This window comes from Cetorhinus maximus, chromosome 27 (genome assembly GCF_964194155.1).
Source record: "Cetorhinus maximus chromosome 27, sCetMax3.hap1.1, whole genome shotgun sequence".
NCBI classification, from domain to species: domain Eukaryota; kingdom Metazoa; phylum Chordata; class Chondrichthyes; order Lamniformes; family Cetorhinidae; genus Cetorhinus; species Cetorhinus maximus.
In genome coordinates, this window is record NC_135905.1 from 18,712,034 (window position 1) to 18,737,478 (window position 25,445).

At 43.9% G+C, this 25,445-nt stretch overlaps 1 protein-coding gene across 2 annotated transcripts in view; it reads left to right on the forward strand.

The window, feature by feature from the left end:
• cdhr1a (cadherin-related family member 1a) overlaps positions 1-25,445 on the forward strand; it is a 62,594-nt gene that overhangs the window by 14,090 nt on the left and 23,059 nt on the right. For both annotated transcript variants that reach the window (XM_078530836.1, XM_078530837.1), the window contains exons 3-13: positions 379-524; positions 2,421-2,471; positions 4,129-4,218; positions 4,333-4,419; positions 6,093-6,209; positions 6,321-6,464; positions 9,529-9,607; positions 12,745-12,845; positions 16,376-16,579; positions 20,094-20,246; positions 20,340-20,504. In XM_078530836.1, coding sequence (XP_078386962.1) covers positions 379-524; positions 2,421-2,471; positions 4,129-4,218; positions 4,333-4,419; positions 6,093-6,209; positions 6,321-6,464; positions 9,529-9,607; positions 12,745-12,845; positions 16,376-16,579; positions 20,094-20,246; positions 20,340-20,504 — 1,337 coding nt within the window. The remainder of the gene's footprint in view (positions 1-378; positions 525-2,420; positions 2,472-4,128; positions 4,219-4,332; positions 4,420-6,092; positions 6,210-6,320; positions 6,465-9,528; positions 9,608-12,744; positions 12,846-16,375; positions 16,580-20,093; positions 20,247-20,339; positions 20,505-25,445) is intronic.

The following is a 25,445-nucleotide window of genomic DNA, read 5'->3' on the forward strand; positions in this document are numbered from 1 at the left end:
TGCTGCTTAGCTGCATTGTTGCACAGTGCATTATTTTTAAGATAACATCATGGGACTCCATGGAAGCTTCCAAAATGGGAGTATGGGTTACAGTTATGAATGTAACACTACACGGTCAATTTTGCAACTCCCATTTGCCTCACCTTGCAATTATTTTACAAAGTGCCTTAAAGTCAACCACTTTGTTGTAGGTGTATTATTATTGGCTTCTCATTATCTATAACACACTGAACCCTATCAAGTGCACTGGCTAAACACATTTGTTCCTTCACACATGTTAAACAAAGGACTAAAACTTAACTCTGAATTAACACACCCCAATTGGAAATTGAGGTCCAAAATATTTTTCTGCTGGAATAAACTCTACCTTTTCCCTAGGATCACATCTGTACACTTTAAATGGCACAGACCCAGAGGGAAATGCAGTCACTTATGACATGACCTTTGAACCTGGAGCAAAACGCTATTTTGCAGTGGAACCACAAACAGGAAATGTCACTTTGGTGGAGGAGCTGGACAGAGAGGTGAGGCCTTTTGCTGTTTTGTTTTATGATCAAATGTTTCACTTTAATGCTGGTAGACACTGATTGTTATCATAGATTCAAGGATTCGTAGAAATTGCAACATAGAAGGAGACTATTCAGCCCATCGCATCTGTGCTGTTGCTAGCTTTTTGACAATGTTCTACTTGAATTCCGTTGGCCTGTCCTTTTTCCATACTCTCCAATGCTCTTTTTAATATACTTATCCAATTCCTTTTAAAATGATAATAATGGTAAATGTTGTGCTCCCAGGGCAGGGCCTCACTGGATGGGAGCCTGGGTCAGAGTATCAGTGTGTACAGCCCTCACCTCCAACTAACAAAAACACCACTTGCTGAAGGGGTTAAATTCAATAGCTCAGAAGATGGGCATGGGGATCAGGATATGAAATTACCCCCTGCCCATTGATTGCAATGCTGTAATGACGCCTACTCATTTCAATGATTTCAGTGTCCAGCCTGTGCCAGCTGTGCTGTTGTTGGGATGCATCAGCAGGAGGCAAATATCCTGAGTGGCTAGCACCTCTTAAAACTGGCTTGCACTTCTTAAAGCAGAGTTCATTGTGGCTAGTGTAAGTGCTGGCAATCATTCAAGTATTGACTCTGATCTGGTAAACATTGAAGAATGGTACAACATGGGAGACACCGACTTTTAAGGTTTCCAAATGCTGCACTAGAGGCCTTGGTGGAGGTGGAAAGGAGGAGAGAGGCAGCCCAGATATTCATCCAGACCAGTGCCAGGAGTCGAGCCCCAGGACCTGAATGAAGTACTTCAAGAAGTTTAATAAACTCACACCAGCAGGCAAGGTCAATGGATGCATCTGCAAATGCCATTTTTTTTTTACCAACTGCACTACTTGTCTCAATTAAACATTGCTCAAATCACCACATCCCCATCACTCAGCTACCAGAAAGCTCTATCAATCTGAAGTCATATGCTCCAATACATCCTCACACAATTAGCACTGCTACAAGCCTAAAACCCACATCTCTTAGCTGGCACACATAATGCCAGCTATTCAACTGTGATAGCAACAGACACTCACATCAAGACATCGATCAAAATCAACCCATCAAATCCTGCACTCCGGATTGGTATTATTGAACTGTTTTATCCCATCCTTAAAATCCATGTTTTGTGTGTCTTGTGTGTGTGTTCGTGCCTGTGTGTGTGTGTGGGTGTGTGCAGTGGGTGAAGCGTTTCAGGCCAGGCCTTCATCTGCTGCAGAGAGGTGTCAAAAAAGACTTCAACAGAAGTGACAGGCTGAAAGTGGTTCTCTCCCTCCCTGGTTGGGAAGCCAACTTTACTAGAAATCTACCAGCGAACCGAGGTCTCGTAATAATTGCAATACCTCTTACATCTGACCGCATCCATGATACCAGCTAATCCAAATCGGCCACACTGTTTAAAAACCTACACGTCACAGACATTTTTTTAACTGTTTTTATTGGACCCTAACTTCCATTTTTATTACTTTTTTCCCTCGGGTTTAGTGATGAATAAATTTGCTCTTTCTTTGACTCAAGAAAGCCTTGTTTGATTGGTTCCTTATTGCTCACAGCTTAAATAGTTAAATACATCTGGATTCGGAAAAGGCATATCCTCACAAAAAAAAAACTTAAAAGCTTTGGTGTGACCAACCAAGGAGGTTGAATAGAGGGGAGCCAGTTCACCCCTTCTCACCTGGTCATAACAGAATGCACAATCCCAAACAGAAACACCTGTTTCAAGATCACGGATACGGTCTTCATATCAAGGGGGTGATATCCCAAAAGTATGGTCCTGCTGGTTGAGGTTCCATCCTGAGAAGGTGCATTTGGAAGATCAACCATTATTTTTTATTCAATAATATGTAAATGTGTTTCTTTTACTTTGCAGGAAGAAGGTGAGGTTGAAGTACTAGTCAGTATTTCTGACAGTGTGAATAAAGTAAGACTTCTTTAGACATTACAAAGAATCTTGTACTTAAGCTTTGGTCCGAGACATTGTCCATACAGCGAGTAAAATAATTTTAAATGAGGATCCTAATAGCTGCAGATATGGCGTTTTTTCATTGAAACATTACCAAAAGCAATTGTCAGCAGGTAACCCTCAGCTGAATGAAGCTGTTGATGGCCAAATATTTATTTTAACAGATCCCAGTGCTTTTCATTTCCTCTTTTAATATTCAGCTCGTCTTAAATGTGATTGCTTCAGTCCCTGCATACACAACTCCATAGCCACCTGAAGTCCTATCTCCAACTCAATATCCGCATCCAACCCTAAAATAAATGCAAAATACTGCGGATGCTAGAAATCTGATATGAAAACAGAAAGTGCTGGAAAAGCTCAGCAGGTCTGGCAGCATCTGTGGAGGGTGAAACAGAGTTAACATTTTGAGTCCATATGACTCTTCAGGTCTGAAGAAGAGTCATACAGACTCGAAACATTAACTCTGTTTCACCCTCCACAGATGCTGCCAGACCTGCTGAGCTTTTCCAGCACTTTCTGTTCTTATCTACATCCAACCATCTGCTTCATATCAGGGCCTCTATCTTGGCAGTCGCTCTCTCATTGCCTTTCACCCATAGGAAAGCTACAGAATGCTAGGAAATGATTTCCATTTTCTGCCATATCTCTCTATTTTACTGTGAGAGTGAGGCCAAAAGAGAATGTTAAGTGCATGGGGAAGGGGATGTTGAAGTGGACATTGTGTAAGAGGAGGTACAGGTGCTCAGGAAGCAGCTGGAGTGGGGATGAGGCAAAACTATGTTTAACAGGTGTTTAAGCCAGAGAAACAGTTAACAATTTCTGTCACCCAATCACGTGGTTTGAAAAGGCAGCAGTCTGTATTAAATACAGGGTCTCAGTAATCTCATCAGAGGCTTTTCCACTGCTGGCTTTCTGGATTCTAATCTTCCTAGTTTGCACAGATGGATGGCACATACGTAAGCACTGGAAGAGGATAATACTCTTACAAGCAAACCAAAAACAAAATAGCAACCATTTTGAAACACGGAGTCTGCAATATCCTTTACCAAGCAAAAATAAAAGCATTTTAACAGCACAGTGGCTACATATTTCTTAATGATATGGCTTTGGGCAGGAGTCTCAATGATTTGTGACATTTAAAATTGGTTAGGAGCAATGTTGTGGTTTATTACAGCTTCTTTGAAAGACCATAGCTAGGAACTAGCCAGTACAGAAACTCGGGTTATCAAAATCATTCAAATACGTTCAGTTTATGAGCCGATTTGAGAAATCCTTCTGCAGTATAGTTCTATTTCATCTAGACGTACCTGCTTTGTACTGAGGATTCTTAGCTGAGAACAATGTAATATAGTGTTATTACACAGAACAAAACAATTCGGATACATTCAGGGTGGGCATTCTGTTTCAGTGTCATCACCAGAGGGCTTCCCGTCAAAATTATTCTCAAGGGAAAATATTTTCACCAATTATTGCTTTTAGCATCTGTGATGCAGAGAATTCATGTTATGATTTTCTTCTGTGATGCTTTCTAAATGGGATTTTGGGTAACATGTATACAGGTCTGCAAAATCTTTTCAGTGAAGAATTATAGTTAGTAAGCCTTTTGTGATTACAGGTTGTTGAAAAGGTTCGAATACTTGTAACAGATGCCAATGATGAGAGCCCGCAATTCATTAATACACCCTATGTCATTACTGTGCCTGAGGTAGGTTTTTTTTAAGCCCTGTAATTTCCCTAATTGATTAATTGCAAATTGAAAAATATTCAATGCAAAGCTTCTGTTGACTAATATTTTCTTTCTTGGACTGGGGTCTGCTAGAACACACCTTCAGGTACCAGCATATTCAAGGTGCATGCAGTAGACAAAGACAATGGATCTGGAGGCAGTGTCACCTACTTTCTACAGGTATTCTTTATCTGATGCACAATTTTTGACTTATTATGAAAACATCCTCACACTGCTCACAAAATAAATCAAAGAGTGAATGCAACCCTTTTACACATAAATACCATGATTTAGCAAAATAGAGCTAAAGAGATCACATTTATGTTTTTGTAGTTATGATATTGTGACTTGACATAGCAATCGATAGCTGTGGGAATTCAAAAGGGCACATTTAGGCTGTGGAAATATTCAGAGCTTCTTTAGGGAGAGCAACAGACATTCAGACAGGCTAATTGTGTAGTAAAGCAGTCAGATACTGAAATATGTACACATGGTAATGGCTCTAACAAAGTTGTCTTGAGCTACGTTATGTTTGTAACCCTGCATCATACCCATATTCTATGTAATAATTGGACAGCCTATTAATAATTCCTTCAGATTCTTCACAAACAAGCTTGGATAGTAGGTGTCTCTGATTCAAGAGGGGTTTGACCATGATAACTGAGTTCAACACTATCCCGAACCGTCAGTCGCATATAAAAAGAAACCCTGGCTGAATTTTTCCTATACCCCACTCAGAGATACTGAGGCCAGTTGGAGCACCCAGTCACTGCTCCAACTGAGATCAGCACTAAACAAAGATAGAAACTGAGACTTCCTAGTCAATATGACTCAGGACCACACCATTTGTCATGCTCAGTGAGTCATCCAAAGATTGTGCTCTTTTCGTTTTGGAATAATCTATAGATATAATTACCACTTATTATAGGGACAGCCTAATCCACCCTGGACATCTGAAGGGAAAGGATTAAGTCACCTAATTTGGCAGCAAATTAATCCAATTTAGTTGGAGTATGAGAAGATTTAAAGGAATGTAAGGACCCATCCACAGATGATCGTAAAGCAAGGGAAATTACTGAGTGGTTAAATCAGATTTTCCTCCCAGGCCATAAGGTTCAGGGTTATAAATGAAACACTTTCCATGTGCTGGTGACTAGAGAAGGCTGGGAGTTATTTTAATTTTTGCCGATAATGTAAATGTGGGATCTTCTGTTGACTACAGTGAAAAGTAAACTTAGAAGAGATGTGTAATAGGTGGCTAATCTTATACTACTGGCAAACATTAAAATTACTCTTCTGTTTACCCCAATCTTTTAAGAGTAATTATAGTTATCTATTTTTAAATTTTTAAGTAAGAACTTAGATTTTTCATTTAAAAAATCACTTTCTGCTTCATCACTGAGTAGACTTTTCCTGTTTAGATTTTGTTTGACATCTTAGAACGAGATTGTGGTAATGTTATTAGACTAGTAATTCAGAGGCCTAGGATATTGCTCTGGGTGCATGGGTTCAAATCCCAGCATAGCAACTATATTTAATTAATAAAATCAGGAATTATAATCAGTAATGGTGACCATGAAACTATCACTTTTTGTTGTGAAAACTCATCTGGTTCTCTAATGCCCTTTAGGGAAGGAAACCTGCCATCCTTACCTGGTCTGGCCTACATGTAACTCCAGACCCACAGTAATGTGGTTGACGCTTAACTACCCTCTGAGATGGCCCAGCTAGCTATTCAGTTCAAGGGCACTAGGAATAAGCAACAAATGCTGACCTTGTCAGAGATGCCCACACCCCATGAAAGAATATTGTTCATCCCTGATTTGATGCTCCTTCTGCTTCATCTCTTCCAGAATATGGGTAAAAGCAAATTTTCAATGGATCGATACAATGGGGACCTTCGAATAAAGCCAGGTGCAACTCTGGATTTTGAGAAGTCCAGGGCTCATTTTGTTACTGTTATAGCCAAGGTAAATTGACAGTTTTACAGCACATATTTTGGGAAGGGGAGGGGGAAACATGTTGATTGAGTCTGCTGTTTCTATAAGAAATGCTAAAATTTGGTTTTACGTTTATCTTAGGATGGAGGCGGGAAGCTGAGAGGAAAGTATCAAATTTGCTCTTCTACAACCACTGTTACGATCAATGTTATGGATATGCAGGACACCCCTCCCGTATTTTCTGGCACACCGTATTTTGGATATGTGTATGAAAACACAGAGCCCGTAAGTAGCGGATTGTGATCCATCGCATATTCATTATTGTAAGTGGATATCAATACATTTGACAGTCACATGGTCAGGTCTCCGTTGAGATGGCTGATTTACTTGTATAAAGAATGCAAAGCCTAGGTAAGACAAAGTTCAGCTTCAACTGAGGATCAAGTGACAGGAATTTACCAATCAATAATTACTTTCATGACTTGGGGGCAATTAGCGGTGGAAATATGAAACTCTCTTCTTGTGGTAATTTGAGGTGCAATGCACCTTTAAGAGAATGTGAGCAGATTGACCACGTGACTGTATTATCCAATTGTTATGTAGCGTGGGCTACAACGATAATCAGTAGTTTAGAATAGGGTCTGGTTGGAGAAGCACACATTGTGTTAGTGCTCTGTTACTTGTGTTAATAAACAGCATGTGCTTCATCTTAGATTGGTCTCTGCGTCTGCAGTATATTGTTTACCAACTCACTCACCAGTAGGTAGGCGTGCAACCGTGTTCGCTGAACAAAGCGACTCGACAAAAGGAACATAAAACTTCTCCAAAAAACTGATGAATCTAGGCCAATTCAAAACTTCAAAAATGGAGATTGATCGATTTTTGTTAGGCAAGGGTATTAAGGGTCATGAGACCAAATTGCTTAGATAAGAGATAAAATACAGATCTGCCATGACCTAATTGAATGGTGGAATAAATTTCAGGGGCTGATTGGCCTCCTCCTGTTCCTATGCAATCACCAAACCATGCACGTGCATCAGATAACAGCCATTTTCTGCATTCTCACAGGTTCATGAGAAACAGAGTGAATTGAAGTGAATAATTAAGAATACACAGTAATAAATAACTAGAGTTTATCCAAACACATGGGACAAAATCTTCTGGTTGGCGAGCGGGGGCGGGCCCCACATGCTGACATGTAAAATGACGCGCGGTGATGTTGGGCGTGCGTCCCGAAGTCACCGCGTGTCATTCCAATCTTTAGATCGGCGGGTGCGCACCGGAGTCGGCTGTGTGCTCGCCGAAATGTCAAAGGCCTGTTAAGGCCATTAGAAATCTAATTAACCAATTGAACAGGGCTGCCCATCTAACCTTAAGGTTGGGGGGCAGGCGAAGAGCCCAGGCGGCCTTCACATTTCTCATGAAACCTCATCCACGGGCGGGATGAGGTTTCATGAAGGTTTTAATAATTCAATAAAAATTTTCATGAACATTCATAAACATGCCCCAGCTCATGAGACACTGTCACATGAGGGGACATGTCTGAATAATTTTCTTTTTTCTTTTTTTCATTATGAAATTAATCTTCCTGAAACAGCTCTGTGCCTCAGGGAGATTTCTGCGCTCTTTCTCGCACATGCGCGAAAGATCGCAGACTCCGACTCTCCCTCCTCCCCCCGCCCACACAGGTAGCGCTCAGCACTTCCGGGTGTGCGCCACGCTGGGTGGGCCTTAATTGGCCTGCCCACATAAAATGGCAGCGTGCAACCGACCACGGGCGGTGATTGGCTCTGCGCCTGCCCACACCCGCTCCTGACCGGCCCACCCGATGGGGAGAAAATTCTCCCCCATGGAGTAACACATGTTTCAAGCTTTCTGTGACATCTGCCATAGCCATTTTTAAGTTTTTGCTTCAAACACTGTGGAACACAAGAATCCCTCAACATTACAGCAGTAATGCTGCTGAATAGTGGCTTTACTGCTGTAGCTGCATATGTGTCTCCCAGGAAAAGCTAGTCCCAGAATATTATTACTTCTGTCCCTTATTGCTCTTTCCTCTAATTTGTCTTTCAGATAGATGTAGCCCCTGCACCAGTGGGCAGGCTTTGGTTTAACATCTCATCTGAAAGTCAACACCCCCTAAGTACTATGTTGAGGCATCAGGATAGATTATACTTAAGCCCCTAAAGTCAGACCTGAACCCGCAACCTTCTGCTCCAGAGGTGACACTGCTATTGTTGAGCTGTGGCTAACATCTACATGGTTGTTTTGGTTAAGTGGCAGATCAAAAAGTGGCAAGTCAAATTTTCTGCTGTTTTATAAAGCTTAATTCAAAGAAGTGCAAACAATAGATAACCTAGCAACAACTCTGTAGAGGAATTTATTGGCTCTGCTTCATACAAAGTTTAAAGGGAAATAGTCATAGACTTGGAAAAGATCGATGCTTAGGATGGTGTGCTAGCTATGGCTTGTGGACAGAACTATGGCAGGAGGATATAAGTTTGTACCTGTGAGTGCCATTGTTAACAGGTGCCGAAAGGAGAGTAGCATTTCTAGACAATACTCCATGGGGAAGAATTTTCCCCCCGTTGAGGGGGAAGTGCAGGAGCGGGCGTGGGCAGGCATGCCTCTGATCGGCACCACCAATCGGGGGCGCGCCGCCATTTTAAGTGGGCGGGCCAATTAAGACCCACCCAGTGTGACGTCCGCCAGAAAGCGCTATGCACTCCCTGTGCAGGCGGGGGGGGGTGGTGGGGATTCCCTCAGCCGAAAGAGTGCACTGATCACCCTGAGGCTAAATGCTCAGGAAGATCGGCTCAGAATTAAAACTTTGAAGGTAAATGTTTAAAAAATTTCCCTGACATGTCCCCTCATGTGACACGGTCACTTGAGTTGGGACATGTCCGTCACTTTAACTCAAACCTTTATTAAATATTTTTAAAAAACCCATGAAACCTCATCTCGCCCGTGGATGAGGTTTCATGCTTTTTCTTAAGTCCGCCAGGGCTCCTGGCCTGCCCATCAACCCTGAGTATGATGGGTAGCCCTGTCAATGACCTAAATTGTTTTATTAGTGGCCTCAATAGGCCGTTGACAGGTCAGTGGGCACAAAGCTGACTCAGCTGAGCCCCTGCCGACCTGAGGATTGAAATGACGCAGGGCAACGTCGGGAGTTCCGCGTCACTTTACACGTCCTAAAGATCCTGCCCATGTGGCTGATATTTAGTGACATGGACAAGGTGGGCAGGAAATCCACAGAAATTAAATTGAATGAAATAATCAAAACTTACAGGATAAAGAAATAAGAAATTGAAGCTTCATACAAACTGCATTTTTACTTCCTTTTCAGGGTTCAGAAATATTTAGCGTGATGGCGTATGATGGAGATCTTGGGAATCCCAATCCAATCCATTACACGATTACACATGGTAAGTAAAATTACACAATGAAAGTGACCTGTTATGGACAGGGTGAGAGAGAACTACTGAATCCGTTTCCTTCCCTACTGTCCATAATCAGTAAGCTTTTGAAAGGAAGATGTGTGTGTTTCTCGACCCCGCAGTGTGTGGACAATTTGAACAACCAGCAGCAAGCTTTACATGAGTTTGAATAAAGAGGATCATTTATTCACGTGCTCACCCCAAAATCTAACACTACAGCACTCTCACAGTCACACACATAAACACACTCAAGGAAAATACAGTTGAATAGAATAGTACATGTTATAAACAAAAGGAATTGTTCATAATACACGTGATTGTCCAGGTTTATAAAAACATGCATTGCAGGCCTGATGGAAAAGATATCTTCATTCCTGAAGTGCAGTTTAGATAAGTTCGACAGCCAGAGTCATGTGCCAAAGTGGTTTTCGGGATTGTCCTGAAGAGATGGACTTTCTGCAGGTTACAAAGTTAGTTGCTCGCAGTCTCATACCAGGAGGTCAGTTTGCTGTGTTGGTAGGTCTGAAAAGGAACCGCTTCGGAGACCCTGTGATGTTACAGTCTCCAGTTCTTAAGGCATAGATTGTTGCTGCCCTTTCTGCTGCTGCTACTGTCTTTCTGCAGACAGCATTTAAAGATTAAAAGGGAGACCAATATGGCTCCTACCACGTGGCTTCTCACAGTTACCTTTTCTGAATTTGGTGTTGGTCTTAGGTTGATTAGCCACAACCTGGTTTATTACTTGAAGATATGCACCCTGAGGGGCCTTGAGACAATCACTGTCTTTGTTTCAGAAAGACCCATTCAATTCAGCAATTTTTTTTTGGATGATCTCAGGGTATGGGTGGTTGACACCTCTTGGTTTGGAATGTATCCATATGTCCTTGTAAGACAGGATGGCAGCTTTTAAATTCATAGATCAGGTCAGGTGACCTTAGGTGGCCATCTTTTGCAACACATATTGTCCATTTTAAAAGAAAAGTCAGTTCCAAAAATTCCACGCTGAGTAAACTTAATATTTTAAAAGTTAAGAATATGACAAATGTTCACTGGGCATATGAGAGATACTAATGCCTATTTAAGATATGTTTGAACTGCAGGCTATGTGGGCCCCAAGCCCTAGTAACCTGGCCATTCAAACCTAGACAGCTTAGTCTTATTGACGCTTATATTTTTTAATTACTGATTTATCCTGTTTGAACTTTGTGGGTTTGGGTGCTTGGGAAGTACTGTTGGTACTTTTGTCTTATTGATGCTTAAATCCTAAGCCTGAACACCAAACTCTGTGATAACAGCAAGCTGAGATATTTGAAACTTAAACAGAAACCTGAATCTAGGTATTAGGGGCTGATTTCAGTGAAGTAGGAGTTGAAGAATCATAATTATTGTGTTATCTCCCTATCTTGCTCTTGTGTTCCTACCTAGTGATGTTCACTCCAGAAATTTGGCTGTGCTGAATTTTCCCTTATAAATGGCCAGCCAACGCTCCATGATGCTCACCTGTGTGGCCCATGAAGACATAAATCTGGGGTGTCCCTGATCTATGTGATGGAATCTCAGCAATGAACTGTAGCAGTGGCCCACATTTTACTTGTCACAGTTGTGATATTCCTGGACGTGAAATCTGATCTCCACCCACCACCAGACCAGCAAAGTTCTGTTTGTTATTAAATCAGTAGCAGGTTAGACTGGAACTGCCTGTGAGCAGGTCTTGCGTTGGTGAATGGTGAAAACATTTTATGGAATTCAACCAATAGTTAAGTAAAGAGTGCAGCAGTGGGAGATCAGCGAGCATGTGGGCGTGTGTTTAATGAATGCATGGAGCTCTGATTTCATCAATAATACAACAGTATTAATGAGTAATAAATGCAACATTCATTAACATACTCCAGTGAAATTGGAGCAGGCATTCAAGCTCCAGTGTTGTGTGAAAGATTCTTGCTACTTCTTTCTATTTGTATTTCTCTTCTTTTCCCTTCCTTTTCTGATCTCTCCATCCCATTTTTTCTCTAATTTCTCCTTATATTTTAACATAATCCTTTTTTTAAAAAAAGAACATCAGCTGGTAGCACTTTGGTCTCTGAGTCACAAGGTGCTGGGTCACAGTTCCACTCCAGGGGCAGTATTTTCCCCCCATTGGGCGGGGGTTGTGCGGGAGCGGGCACGAGCGGGCGGGTCCCCGAATGGTGCCCCCAGTCGGGGGGGTGGGGGGGCGCCACTGTTTTACCAATTAAGGCCTGCCCAGCATGACGTCCACCCAGAAGCACTATGCGCTCCCTGTGCGGGTTTGTGGGCTGCGGGGGTGGGTACTCCCTGAGCCGGGAGTGCGCTCTTTCAAGCATGCTCGTGAGAGAGCGCACAGATCTCCCTGAGGCAAAGCGCTGCAAAGTGTTACTTTTAAAAACCTAATTAAAGACAGAAAAAAATTTAAGGACGTGTTCCCTCATGTGAAACTGTCACATGAGATGGGACATGTCCATCACTTTTATTAAAAAATTTTCGTGAAATTTAAAATCTTACATGAAACCTCATCCCGCCCGTGGATGAGGTTTCGTGCATTATCCGAAGGCCGCCTGGCCTCTTTGCCTGCCCGCCAACCTTTAGGTTGGATGGGCAGGCCTGTTAAGCCTGTGAAAGTGACTAAATAAATGGAGGGTAATAATTTGGAGGGTATGGAATTGCCCACTTGGTCTGAGCCATGATTCCTAGTCCTGGGTCCTCAAATGGTAAATGCATTGGTTAAACACTCAATCCCTGTGAACGTCCAAATCAGGGGCTTGCATTAGGTCCTCAGCTATTCAATCAACCTCACGGCTTGGCCGCAACTTCCCTTCTTACTCAGTCTCTTTTTTCACCCCTCATGGTTTAGCCAGAAAAAGAGAAATAAAAGCATTGAATTGTGGAATGAGTGACTCCCTGAACAGATTGTGTGCAGGTGGAACAAGCAGCTTTCTTGCTGCTGAAAGTGAAATGCCCTTGATTAAATGTCACACTCGAAGGCTCTGAGGGAGGCAATCAGATTAAATTTCAATTTATGTCATCAGCTAGGTAAAACAGGGCTTGCAAAATATAAGTATTATGTGAGTACTGTTCACATTTATCAATGCCTTGCAATTTATAAATAGGAAATGATGGATCTTTTGACATAAATAGCACAAGTGGAGCTATTACTCTTCTGCAAACTACAGAACTTCTCCAGAAGGATGTTTACAAACTTCTAATTCAGGTAGGTCATAAGGAGCCTGAAATTTTAACACTGGAGCTACATTATAAATACAGGTGTATGAATACTTAGTGTGCTTCGATGAAATGTTTTGTGTCACTATTTTAACAGAGATTATTGAGGCATTATTGAGCATGAGTAGGCTTTTCCAGTGCAGGATTTGCTGTCCATTTAAATGAACAAATGCAAGAATTCGAGAGTGTTGGGGCCCATGATTTTTTGCATGCTCTCCATACAGAGTGCGCCGCAACATGGAATGAACCCCTCATTTATGTGCCGAAATTTAACATTTCAGACAAATGTATTAAGTGTGCGTGTCTTAATGTTCAAACGAAGCTATTCGAAGTGAAATGAAACTTGAATTTATCTTAAAAATATATCAAGTGTTTAGACCTGACTCTCCCCCTTGGCCTGCGCACGCTATCGGCAGACCTGGAAGTGGATGTGAACTCCGTTCCCGCCCGAGACCGGCAGCCGGCAGCGATCATGCGATGGCTGGCCAATTGCCAGCATGAAACCCACCTTCTGAGAGAGCCAGCACTGCCGAGGCTGGGAAGTCGGGGAGTGGGGGGGGAAACAGGGCGGGTGCCTCAATTGAATCAGCTGCAGGCGGGGGGGTTTAAAAGTGCAAGAAAGAAGTGAAGTTAGCGCTGAGAAATTCTGGGAGAGAGTGCTGTGAACCTTGGAATTTAAATGTTTCCCTCCAGAATGAAAGACAAAGGAAAGTGGCCAAGGAATAGTGCAATGTCATCTAGAGATGTAAGCCATGGACGAAGGCTTGGAAATGCCCGCAGCCAAGCAGCCCCTTGCCTCTCTGACTGCCTGTAGGCACTCAGCCAGGCAGTGAGTGATTGCCAGGAGACACGGTGCCGTGTGACAGCAAGAGGAGGCCTCTACATCCCTTGTTGCCCTCTCCTCCTCACCTGAGGAAGTGCCTCCACCTGAAATGACAATGCCCATTTTTCACCTTCTGCTTTGCAGAGGTTCTACCTTTATGATGATGTGGCCAGTCTGAAAAAGCCTGTATAAGGATTTATACTTCCTAACTTATAGTCGTTTGGTAGTACAGCACTTGAGTATTACTGAAAAAAGGGACATCTAAGCTTTTTGTCTTGCACTCATCAGGACACTTGCAAAAATACCAATATAAGGAGAAAACAACAAATTTATACTGTATGTGAAGAGAGTGATGATTGGTTGGCAAGTGGCATTGCCATGGAGAATGCACTGCTGATGGTGACTGACAGTTAACTGCCAAGCATTATTTGAAATTTAAACCAGGCAGCTTGATCCTGATTGGTCAAGGCATTGCTCTGAGGAATGAGTTAGTGAATGGCTGTCACTTATTTTGTTTAGCTGAAACAGGTGCAATGAATGTACATGTTCTTTCTGTCTGCAAAGAACAGGGCCCTGTGTATTAATATATGTAGCTTCCAGTACACACAAATATGCCACATCGCAAACCTGACTGACAATCTTAAATTGATTGTCCTAACTTACATAAGAACTTGCTTATATACGAAATGAGCAGGATGGTTCACTGGATGAAACAGGACTGCCCAGATTTTCAAATAACATATGTACTCCTACCTCCTCACTCATCCATTTCTCCTGAGCCTTATATCCCAGCCTGGATGTAGAAAGTGTAAAATGTGCGATCCCTGCCTGCCCCTTTTACCCTTGAAATGTATGGGCCTCTCAAAACTGCAGGGCACTGGCCTTTTAATTGGCTCAGTTGGCTCTTTGACGTTGGGTGGGCTGCAGATATTCGGGCGCGTCTATCCAGTGTAATATCACGATGCGGATTGTTGATGTTGGGAACACCAGGTGCCTGGATGGGTGCCATAAAATTCAAGGTAATGATATTAATGAAGAAACCTTGCTAAGATGATTGTAGAATAATTAAAGAATCTGAGTTATGATAATTGCATAAAAATAAAACTAAAGTAACTCACCAATATTAGCGACTGAGTTCTTTGTAAAGAGAGAGGGAAGTCTGCTGATGGTTCAACACATTGGCCCGTAGAGCAGTAGAACAAGGTACCAGCCCTGTGATTCCCCAACACCTGAGGTTTCAAGCAGAGGAGACAGATTTTCCCAAGGGAGAGAAGCAGAGGAGTGAATGGATCATTATTGTACACCTTCTCCCCATCTCCCCACCCCCTGGATGGTATTGGCTGAAGATTGAAAAGGCCACTGCTGTCAGCTGGAAACCTGTGCAAAGATCAAGAGGTGTAGAAAGAAAGACTGGCCTCCATATAGCCTTTCACAACCTCAGTATGTCCCAAAGTGCTTTACAGCCAGTTAAGCACTTTTTGGAGTGTAGTCACTGTAGTAAGAAACACGGCAGAAATTCTGCACAGCAAACTGTGATAGTGACCAGATAATCTGTTTTAGTGATATTACTTGAGGAATAAATATTGGCCAGGACACCCCGGAGGACTCCTCTGTTCTTCTTTGAAATAGTGTCAGGGGATATTTTATCTCCACCATTAACAGGCTTTAACGTCCCATCCGAAAGATAATTGTTAAAGGGATGGAAATGAGTGTTGCAATATAGGCTTCAATCTTCTTAGAGTCACATTTTTTTTAGAGGGAAAAAAGATTAAATTCTTCCTGAAGTGTGTCTCCACACCTTACACTATAACTAACCAAGGGATACTTTGATGTTGCCTGTTACCTCAGAGTAATTTTTCTAATGGAGAAATGTCCTGACTTCACTTGGGGCTTCCACAGAAAAGCAGCTGAAGTGATGAACTCGATGAGTGATGGCCACACTATGGAGCCACATCAACCCATTCCACAGTGCAATGCACTGGTAGTCCTGAGCCATGTGCCTTCACACCATCACACCATTGCTACAAGAACAGGTCAGAGGCTAGGAATCCTGCGACGATTTACGCACCTCCTGACTCCCCAAAGCTTGTCCACCATCTACAAGGCACAAGTCAGGAATGTGTTGGAATACTACCCACTTCGCAGGATGAATGCAGCTCCAACAACACTCAAGAAGCTTGACACCATCCAGGACAAGCTTGATTGGCACCCCATCCACAAACATTCACTCCCTCCAGCACCGATGCACAGTAGCAGCAGTGTGTACCATCTGCAAAATGCACTGTAGGAATTCACCAAGGCTCCTTAGACAGCACCTCCCAAACCCATGACCACTACCATCTAGAAGGACAAGGGCAGCAGACACATGGGAACACCACCACCTAGGAGTTCTCCTCCGAGCCACTCAGGATCCTGACTTGTAACTGTTCCTTCACTGTCGCTGGGTCAAAATCCTGGAATTCCCTCCCTAACAGCACTGTGGGTGTACCAACACCTCATGGACTGCAGCGGTTCAAGGAGACATCTCACCACCACCTTCTCAAGGGCAATTAGGGATGGGCAAAAAATGCTGGCTCAGCCAGCGAAGTCCACATCCCGTGAATAAGTTTACACCATGTATTCCAAATGATGCAAAAAAGTGAAACGTGACAGTACAGACACAACTCACACAGACTTTGTGTTTTGTTTTGTCCAAGGCCTCAGAAATTAATCCGGATGTTGACATACTCGTGTTTATGACAGCTATGGTAACAATCCAAGTGGTGGATCTCAACAATCATCGTCCCACCTTTTATGGTGAAAATGGTCCACAGTCACAATTTGAGATCACAATGCAAGAACATCCCCCAGAAGGAGAGATCCTGCGTGGACTGAAAATAACAGTAAATGACTCTGATCAGGTTTGTCTACTTGTTTTATACTCCAAGTATACAGGATGTATCACAGATTAAATTAGAGAAGGCAACATTTTGGATGAGAGTTCTATTTTATAAATTCAGATGGAACTGTAAAGTAGTCTCTGTCAGCACCTCTTTGAAGTTATTTCATGAATGTATTGCCATCTACTGGTTTAAAACATTCTTTACAACTTCTGCCACTCAAAACATATCTGCAGTGGAGTTTTGATTTTTATTTATATCAGCCAGTTGATTACATGAATCATTGTGAATGTTTTGTACCCATTTCTTGCTCTTACCAGCGTATTCTCTGCTGATGTACTTGGATTACATGGGTTGCTGTTTGACAGACCTAAATTAAATTGGAAATTAGGAGCATCCAATATGTACTGGATCATTTCTCTGCAAATGTCCTAATTTTGGCAAAAATGTACCCTTTCAGTTTTGGGATGGTACTTCCCTTTAAAATATAGCAGGGTGCAAGTGCATTGGAGTAAAGTATCTTGCTGCACAAGTACTCCAGCTTTTTGCTATCAATTTCTCTGTTGTAATTAACAATGTGAAAATTTGCAATGGACATTTATGACTGTATGTTTTTAAGATTACATGAAAGCCAAACCAAACATACTTAGGAACATGGGAACAGGAGAAGGCCATTTAGCCCATTCGAGCCTGTTCAGCTATTCAGTGAGATCATGGCTGATCTGTGACCTAACCATATACCAGCCTTTGTCCCATATATCTTAACAGCTTTGGTTAACACAAATCTATCAATCTCCGATTTAAAATTAGCCATTGATCTAGCATTAATTGCCATTTGAGTTCCAAATTTCTACTATCCTTTCTGTGTACAAGTTTTGCTGAATTTCACTCTTGACAGGACTCACTCTAATTTTTAGTCAATGCCCCCTATTCCTCAACTCCCCAAGCAGCAGAATTGGTTTCTCAATCTCTCCTATCCCGATCCCCTTTAATATCTTGAAAACTTCAATTAAACTGCCTCTTAAACTTCGAAATACTGGGAAAGCACCCAATATTAAAGTATGACAAATTGGATCAGGTGGTGGGTGTACATTAATTTATGTTGAGGCCTGGTGGTTTCAGATTTAAAATGAACAATTCCATTAAAACTCAGCAACGTTAAACATATCTGCAGCGGAGTTTTTTTGGTTTTTATTTATATCAGCCAATTGATTACATGAATCATTGTGAATGTTTTGTACCTATTTCTTCCTCTTGCCAGGGTATTCTCTGCTGAGGCATGGTATTTCAGGTTTAAAAATAATAGTTGATCTAGCATCAATTGCCGTTTGTGGAAGAGAGTTTCGAACTTGTACAACTCTTGGCGTTTGGAAGGGTTTCCTAACCACTCCTGCAAGCCTGGTTCTATTGTTTAAGCTATGGCTCCCAGCCTTACACTACCCAGCCAGCATAAACAGTATTTACCCTATCAGCTCCTCTTAATATCTTGGAAACTTCAATCGAAACACCCCTCAACCTTTGAAATTCCAGGGAATACAACCAAGAAATGGATACAAAACATTCGCAATGATTAATATAATTGACTGATTACTGTAATATGGGGCTCTAAATTAATAATTTCCTAAATTTCATGGCAACCCTGGTTTGTGTAATCTCTCCTCATGATGTAACCTTTGGAGTCTAGGCATCATTCTGATAAATCTATGCTGTACTCCCTCCAAGGCATATATATCCTTCCTTCCAAAGGTGTGATGCCCAGAACTGAACACACTCTACTCCAGGTATGGTCTAACCAGGGCTGTAGCATAACCTACCTTCTTGTTTTCTCATCCTCTTTATATAAAAGCCAGCATTCAATTAGCCTTTTTGATTATTTCCCGTACTTGTCCATCATATTTTAATAATCCCATGTGTATGGACACCTAAGTCACTTTGGACTTCCACTGTTTCTAGTTTTTCACTATTCAGTAAGTATTGCTGAAAAAAGACATTTTGTTGAAGCTTTTTGTCTTGCACTCATCAGGACAATTGCAAAAACACCAATGTCAGAGGAAGCAACAATGTAAGAGAAAAGAGTGCTGATTGGTTGACAAGTGGACTCTGATTGGTAGAGGCATTGCCACGGAGATTGCACCAGTTAACAGTAACTGACAGTTAACTGCCAAGCATTGGTTGACATTGACATTCTTGCGATTGCCCTGATGAGTGCAAGACATAAAGCTTCAGCAAAATGTTTCTTTTCAGCAGTACTCAAGTTTTGTACTACCAAACAACTATTCAGAAAGTATTTATTTTTCTATCTTTTTTAGTTCCAAAATGGATAATCTGACATTTGTCCATATTAAAATCCATTTGCCACAGTCTGATCCATTCATTTAATCTATTAATATCTCTTTCTAATGGTATGCTTTTATCTATACATGCCTACAATGCTGCCTATCTTTGTGTCATCAGCAAATTTGAATGTGGTTTTCTATCTCATAAACCATGTTGTTAACAAATATAGTGAATTGTTGAGGGCCCACCACAGATCCCTGTGAGACACCACTTGTCACATCCTTCCAGTTAGAGTACCTGCCCATGATACCTACTCTCTGCCTTCTGCTACTCAGTTAATTTCATAACCAAGTGAATAACTTGCCTTCAATTCCACTTTAGCTCACAGTCCTTTTTTTAATGAGAGACTTTATTGAATGCTTTCCAGATAAATGACATTCACAGACATTCCCCCGTCCACTTCAAAGAAATTCAATTAGGTTTGTCAGGCATGACCTACTCTTTACAAATTAATGCTGGCTCTCTCTGGTCATCTGAAAGTTTTCAAGGTTTTCACTCATTCTATCTTTAATTATACACTTTAGTAAGTACAGACTATATTAAAACAAATATACCGTGGTCATCCATTGAAGGCAACTAATTTCAGAGGGTTTATGTATAACTGGTAACCCAATGGGTTTGGGAGTGAGTGTATAATCTTATGGTAGTAGAATGTGCAGTGCCTGCTCATTTGGTACCAAGGTGTCCAGGTGGCCTTGTGGTACTTATGTGTCCTAATTGACCTTGACATTCTGGTGGAAGACTGGGGCTGTCTGACAGCCATGTGGTGAGGATTTACCTCTCTGATTCATCAAACCAACTCAATAGATAATAGGTTTTTGGTTTGGATTCGCCACACTGAAGCTTGTTGACAGAGTTAAATTCAGATGATGAGTAAACCTGGTTTTATATATTTAAAGAAATGTCAGAGTACTCAATAAAAATCTTTGTGTCAAATACTAAAAGGGCAAGCTGTTCAAACAAAACAATTTCGTTAGATCATTTTCATTTGTCTACAACGGTGTGGACCATGTCAAAATGTACCATGGCACCACCACTCTACACTATTCTGAAAATTGTGCTGGGATCTTCAGGATTTCCTTCCATCCCAAATAACAGTGGAAGAAAAGATTCTCCAAACATGTTCCTGAGAACAGGAATCTCTTAACGTGCTGGCATTAATGAACGAATTCCTAACAAAGTTTCATTTTCGTTTCAGGGAACAAACGCACAATTTAATCTCAGGCTAGTGGGCCCTGAAGGTATATTCCGAGTTATTCCCCAAACTGTCCTCAATGAAGCACAAATCACGATAATAGTGGAGAACTCGGCTGCCATTGACTATGAAACGTTTCAAGTGTTTAATTTTAAGGTATGTAAGATTTGGGATCTGAGTAGATTTTGTCAAATTTGGTTTTTACGGAGATTTTGCAGCTTCAGTAAATGTACTATTACTTCCCTCTAGCTCCTTGCTATTGAATCGGACACTCCAGAGAAGTTTAGTTCCACAGCTGACATCATCATTCAACTAGTGGACGCCAATGACAATATTCCTAAATTCACTTCCAAATTCTACGTTGCACGGATTCCTGAAAATTCCCCCGGGGGCTCTCCTGTTATATGTGTTACCGTAAGTCGAGGATATTTATGTGCTGATCTTGTGAATGTTTCATTTGAGTAGCTCCCCTGGTGGCTGGGGTTGGTAAAGGCAAAGTGCGAATGGACCTTTTGGATCAGCCTGTCCCAGGTTTGACACCCAGGGTTGGATTTTCCGTTTGGAGCTGGGACTGCAATGTCAGGAACAAATGTGTGTCCTGAGACTGTGACGTGTTGGGAATAGTCACCCAACACTGACTTATGACAAGCTGGCCAATTAGTGGCCAGAGGGCGCACTCACCGTCCAATTAAGGATGGTGTGGGCGGGCTTCCAAGACTGGAGGGCCAATGGGAGAGGGGGGGGTGAGGGGAGGTGCCACCCCACTGTGCTGATGACGGAGAGAGCCTCACAATGGAGACACCCCCTGAAAACCAGGTAAATTAAATTTGATTTTAAAAAAGGCCACACCTACCAAGCCGTGAAGTTGCAAGGCAATCCTTCCACTGGGGTGGTCTGCACCTGTGGCCCAATGGTGATGGCGGGGAGGGTCTAGGGTTGCCAACTGTGATTAAATTTATTCCCGGAGGTTTCATCACATGACTTGTCTCCAAGCCCAGCCATTAGTTGGCCAGCGCATCCATCGTTGTGACAAATGGCCTTCCTACGCCAATTGCGAAACAGGCTCATTACCCAATTGTATGATACTTGACTGTCGGCCAAACAGCCCCTTTTCCACCCCCATTTTCAATATTTTTATACCTGGTAAACAGAAATGTTCAAAGTAAAATGACAAAAAAAACAATCTTTTTTAATGCCCCAATGACTTATCTCCAGGGCTGCACACAGCGGTGTCCTGGAGATTGATCTTCAATTCCTGGAGACTCCAGGCCAATCCTGAAGGGTTGGCAACCCTAGGAGGGGCCCAAGTGGGGTAAGCACTGCCCCACCCCCACCCACCCTCTCATCTCCCTCTTCGAAGTTGCCTCCTCTAATTCCCCGCCTGTCGGCTGCAGTATGGGGTTCACTTCCAGACTCACAAAATTCCGGTTGGTGTGGGAGAGGGGCCTACTTAGGCCCCCTTAACTACCTCAATTCTCGAAAATGGCTCAGGGGTGGGATGATGTCGGCAAACCAACATGTTGACCAGTGGCGCAAAACCCGCCCGTCTCTGGTCCTGCTTCATCAGCCTACGAAGCCAGTGTGCGGTGAGTTATCAGACCTCAGCCAGGACATGACTGTTTGCAAGGCTCAAAGGGAGGGTGAAGGAGGCCAGAGTTGCAACTCCCAACTCCTATCCAATAGCTGCTCTCCCAAAGTGGATGTCAGTTGAAGACAGGGTTGGGACTCCATTGTGTTGCCCTGAATACTTAAGTAGTCTAATGACACTCAGCAGCCTTCCATCAATTCCAATTGAAATTAAATTTGGTTTCCTTGTACATTTTCATAACTGCGTCTTCTCAAAATGGCTCCAGGAATGGTATTTGCCATCATGTCCTGGATTTTGTTTGGCTAACAGGGATCTCATCCAGCAGTCAGAGAACTGGAGGGAATTGCCTGTCAGTTCCCTGAGAGAGGCCCAGTGGAATCAAGTGCCCTTCAAGCACCTAAGTGGCCACCATCGGGCCTTCCAAGAGATTGAGGTCCCTGGTGGCTAAAGTCCACCCTGCTGAGAACTGCCAGCCAATGGGAGGTGGGAAGCTCCTCATCCCGCCACTGCCAGTGGGAGCTGAGGATGCTCGTGGCAATACATCCACCAGAGGTCCAGGAACACAGTGGGACCCAGACAAATGGTGGGATGATGGTCACAAGGTGGGGGGGTCACAAGGTGGGGGGTCATAGGAGAGGGAGGACAGGGTGGGGGGTGGTGGCGGTCAGAGGCAAGGACAGGGGGTTGGTTTTTAGTGGCCCCTACTTTTCTGATGCCAGGTCTCCCAGGTTGACTATACAGGACCCCTGGGAGGCCACTGGCAAACCTGACAGGATTTTCTGGACAGCCTTCCAAGGGCACAGGGAAACTCTTTCGAGTTATCAACAGTCACAGATTGCAACTCTTTCGAGTACAATCACAGTTCTTGGTTTTTCCAGGAGTGGGACATGAACCCACAACCCTCTGATTCAAAGGCGAGGGTGCTATGAACTGAGCCACAGCTGACACCTCAAGGGCACAGGGAAGTTGTGTGTTCCCAGTTTAATCACTGATTGTGTGGGCTCAAGGTTAATGGCCATCAATTGGATCATTAATGAGCCTAATTGGCATTCTGTAGCTGTAGCCGGGAATCCTGTCTCAGCCCCTCCTGCCCTCTGACTGAACTGGGGAGGTTTTGCCATCACTGGGAGACTGATGCAGGCATCTCCTGTGGTTAAATGGGCTCGGTTGACATGGTTTCCACTGCGACTGGCTGCATTAAATCCAGCCCCGTGTCTGTCTCAATGAAACGAATCCCAGCGAGTATCTAGCTTTCTGTCAGCTGCCTTCCCCCCTCTTGCCAATTCCCTGATGGCAATGACTTGGCTTGATTTTACAGTCGCTGACACCTTTCTATGGCTAAGCCACCAGGGAAACCATGGAGCACAATTTTTCACCCGGCGTGCGGGTGCGCGCCCGACATGCTTGGGGGTAAAATAGCGCGCGATGATGTCGGGTGAGCGTCCTGACGCCATCGCCCACTCGCATAATATCTCGCTCGGCGGGCGCAAGTGGGAGTTGGAGCTGCGCCTGCCATCAATTGTGAGGCCAGTTAAGGTCATTAAAAAGACAATTAAGCTGTATTTTATATTGCCCGTGCAATTTCGCGCTTGTTGCACGCTCAAAATGGGCAGACAGGCAGCCGATAATTTCAAAGACCTCAGCAGCATTGCCAGTGTGAGTAGGGATGAGTTTTGAAGATAGTTTGCTGCTGGTTGCTTATCGGTACTTGGCAGCTTCATCTCTGTTCAGAGCTTCATTCTTAGCATTTCCAGGCTTCGTTTCAGGACTTATTGGTATCTGCAAAGCCCCCGGAGCATTCAGACTGTTTGGACCCTTCCAGGTATCAGACAGCCTTCCGTTACCCTGGTAATGGGGATTGTGGTCTCCAACGGTGGCACCTCCTCTGAAGAGGAAGAGAGGGGCAGAAGGGAGAGGAGGCCACATGTCCCAATGCAGCCTCCAGGGGAGGGACCTGTGTGAGGAGAGACGCAGGCACAAAGGGCAAAGGGACACCAGGAAGTCCAAGCTGGAAGGGATTGCAGAAGACGCCACTATCCTGCTGCCAGGGTTTACAGGTGGTGATGCAGCTACCTCAATATGTCCAAGGTGCAATGTTGAAGGAGGCTCCACCTCTCAAGGGAGACAGTGACCTCCATCTGTCAGATGATTGGGCCTGAGATCAGCTCCGACTGTATGGGTGGACACCCCATGCCAGTGTCTCTGAAGGTCACAGTGGCCCTCAACTTCTCTGCCTCCGGCTGTTTTCAGGGGTCAGTGGGGGATCTGTGTGGAGTCTCCCAATCAGCTGTCCACAGTTGAATCAAGCTGGTGACAGAAGCTTTGCCCAGACAGGTACTGACCGTTATTCTTTACCGTATGGATGAGGCCAGCCAGGCTGAGCGAGCCAGAGGCTTTGCAGTGATTGCTGGGTTCTCCCACGTCCAGGGTGCCATCGACTGCACACATGTGGCCATCAAGGCGCCAGCGGGTCAGCCCAGTGCCTTCGCCAACAGGAAGGGATTCCACTCCATGAACGTGCAGATAGTGTGTGACCATAGGATGTAGATTCTGCAAGTCTGTGCAAGGTGCCCTGGCAGCTCCCATGACGCTTACATCCTGAGACACTCCCAGATGCCAAGGCTCTTCAGTGCTCCAGCCCGACTGGATGGGTGGCTGCTGGGTGACAAGGGCTACCCGTTGAAGAGGTGGCTCAGGATGGCTCTCCGCCACCCAAGAACAGAGGCAGAGCAGCAAAACAATATGAGTCAGGCCTCCATGAGGGCATTGGTAGAGAGGACCATAAGTCTTCTCAAGAAGCGCTTCCGATGCCTGGACTGTTCAGGGGGAGCACTGCAATACCCCCCAAAGTGGGTGTCACTGATAGTGGTTGCATGCTGCGCTCTCCACAATCTGGCACTGGCAAGGGGAGACCCACTGGAGGAAGGGGATCTTGACACAGCAGCACAGGCCACAGCTGATGAATCCAGTGGTGAGTTAGAAGAGGAGCACAGTGAGGAGAATGCTGAGGGTGTGGAAGCAGACCTTTCTAACCTCCAGGGAGGCAGGGACAACAGGGATGCCTTGATCCAACGCTCCTTCAGCTAGGCTACCAAAGATCTGCTTCCATCTCACCCCAGAGCTGCCGCCTTTATCCTGGGTGTCTGAAATGACCCTTTCATTTGCACCCAAAGTCCACTAAATGCCTGTGCAATAAAATATCAAGCCACTCACGTCCACCATTACATACTGGCGTATCCTGCATCAGAAAGTAAAAGGATGAAGCATACTCAGGCCATCAGAACCAAAGTAAATTTAATGTTATTCTCACATTGAAAGCACAATAACATTACCATTACTGGCATTGATGTCCACACCAGCAGACATATAAACCAAACATAAATGAACAGAAAATCACCTGTGAACTTGATGACCTTGGTGGTCATCCTCTGGCCAGTGGAGCCTGTGCTGGCCCCGCCTGGTAGGGAGCGGCCAGTGCCACGGCTGGCATCTCCCCAGTCATCGCAGCCTCATCAGATGCCACGGTCACTGGCAGAGGGGCGGAGGAGCTGCTGCCGTCATCCAGAGCTCCCTGAGAGGAGCCCGCAGAGATGGCAAGCAGCTCGTGCGCCAACGTGAGGTCGCTCTGGACCTCCCTGTTCACCATTGATGGATGGGCACCTAGCTGGGATACTGGGTGCCCCATCCATCTCCCACACTGGCACTGACCATCTGAGGTAATTGCCTATGTGAGGGCTTGCAGGTCCAAGCACAACCCCAGGAACCCC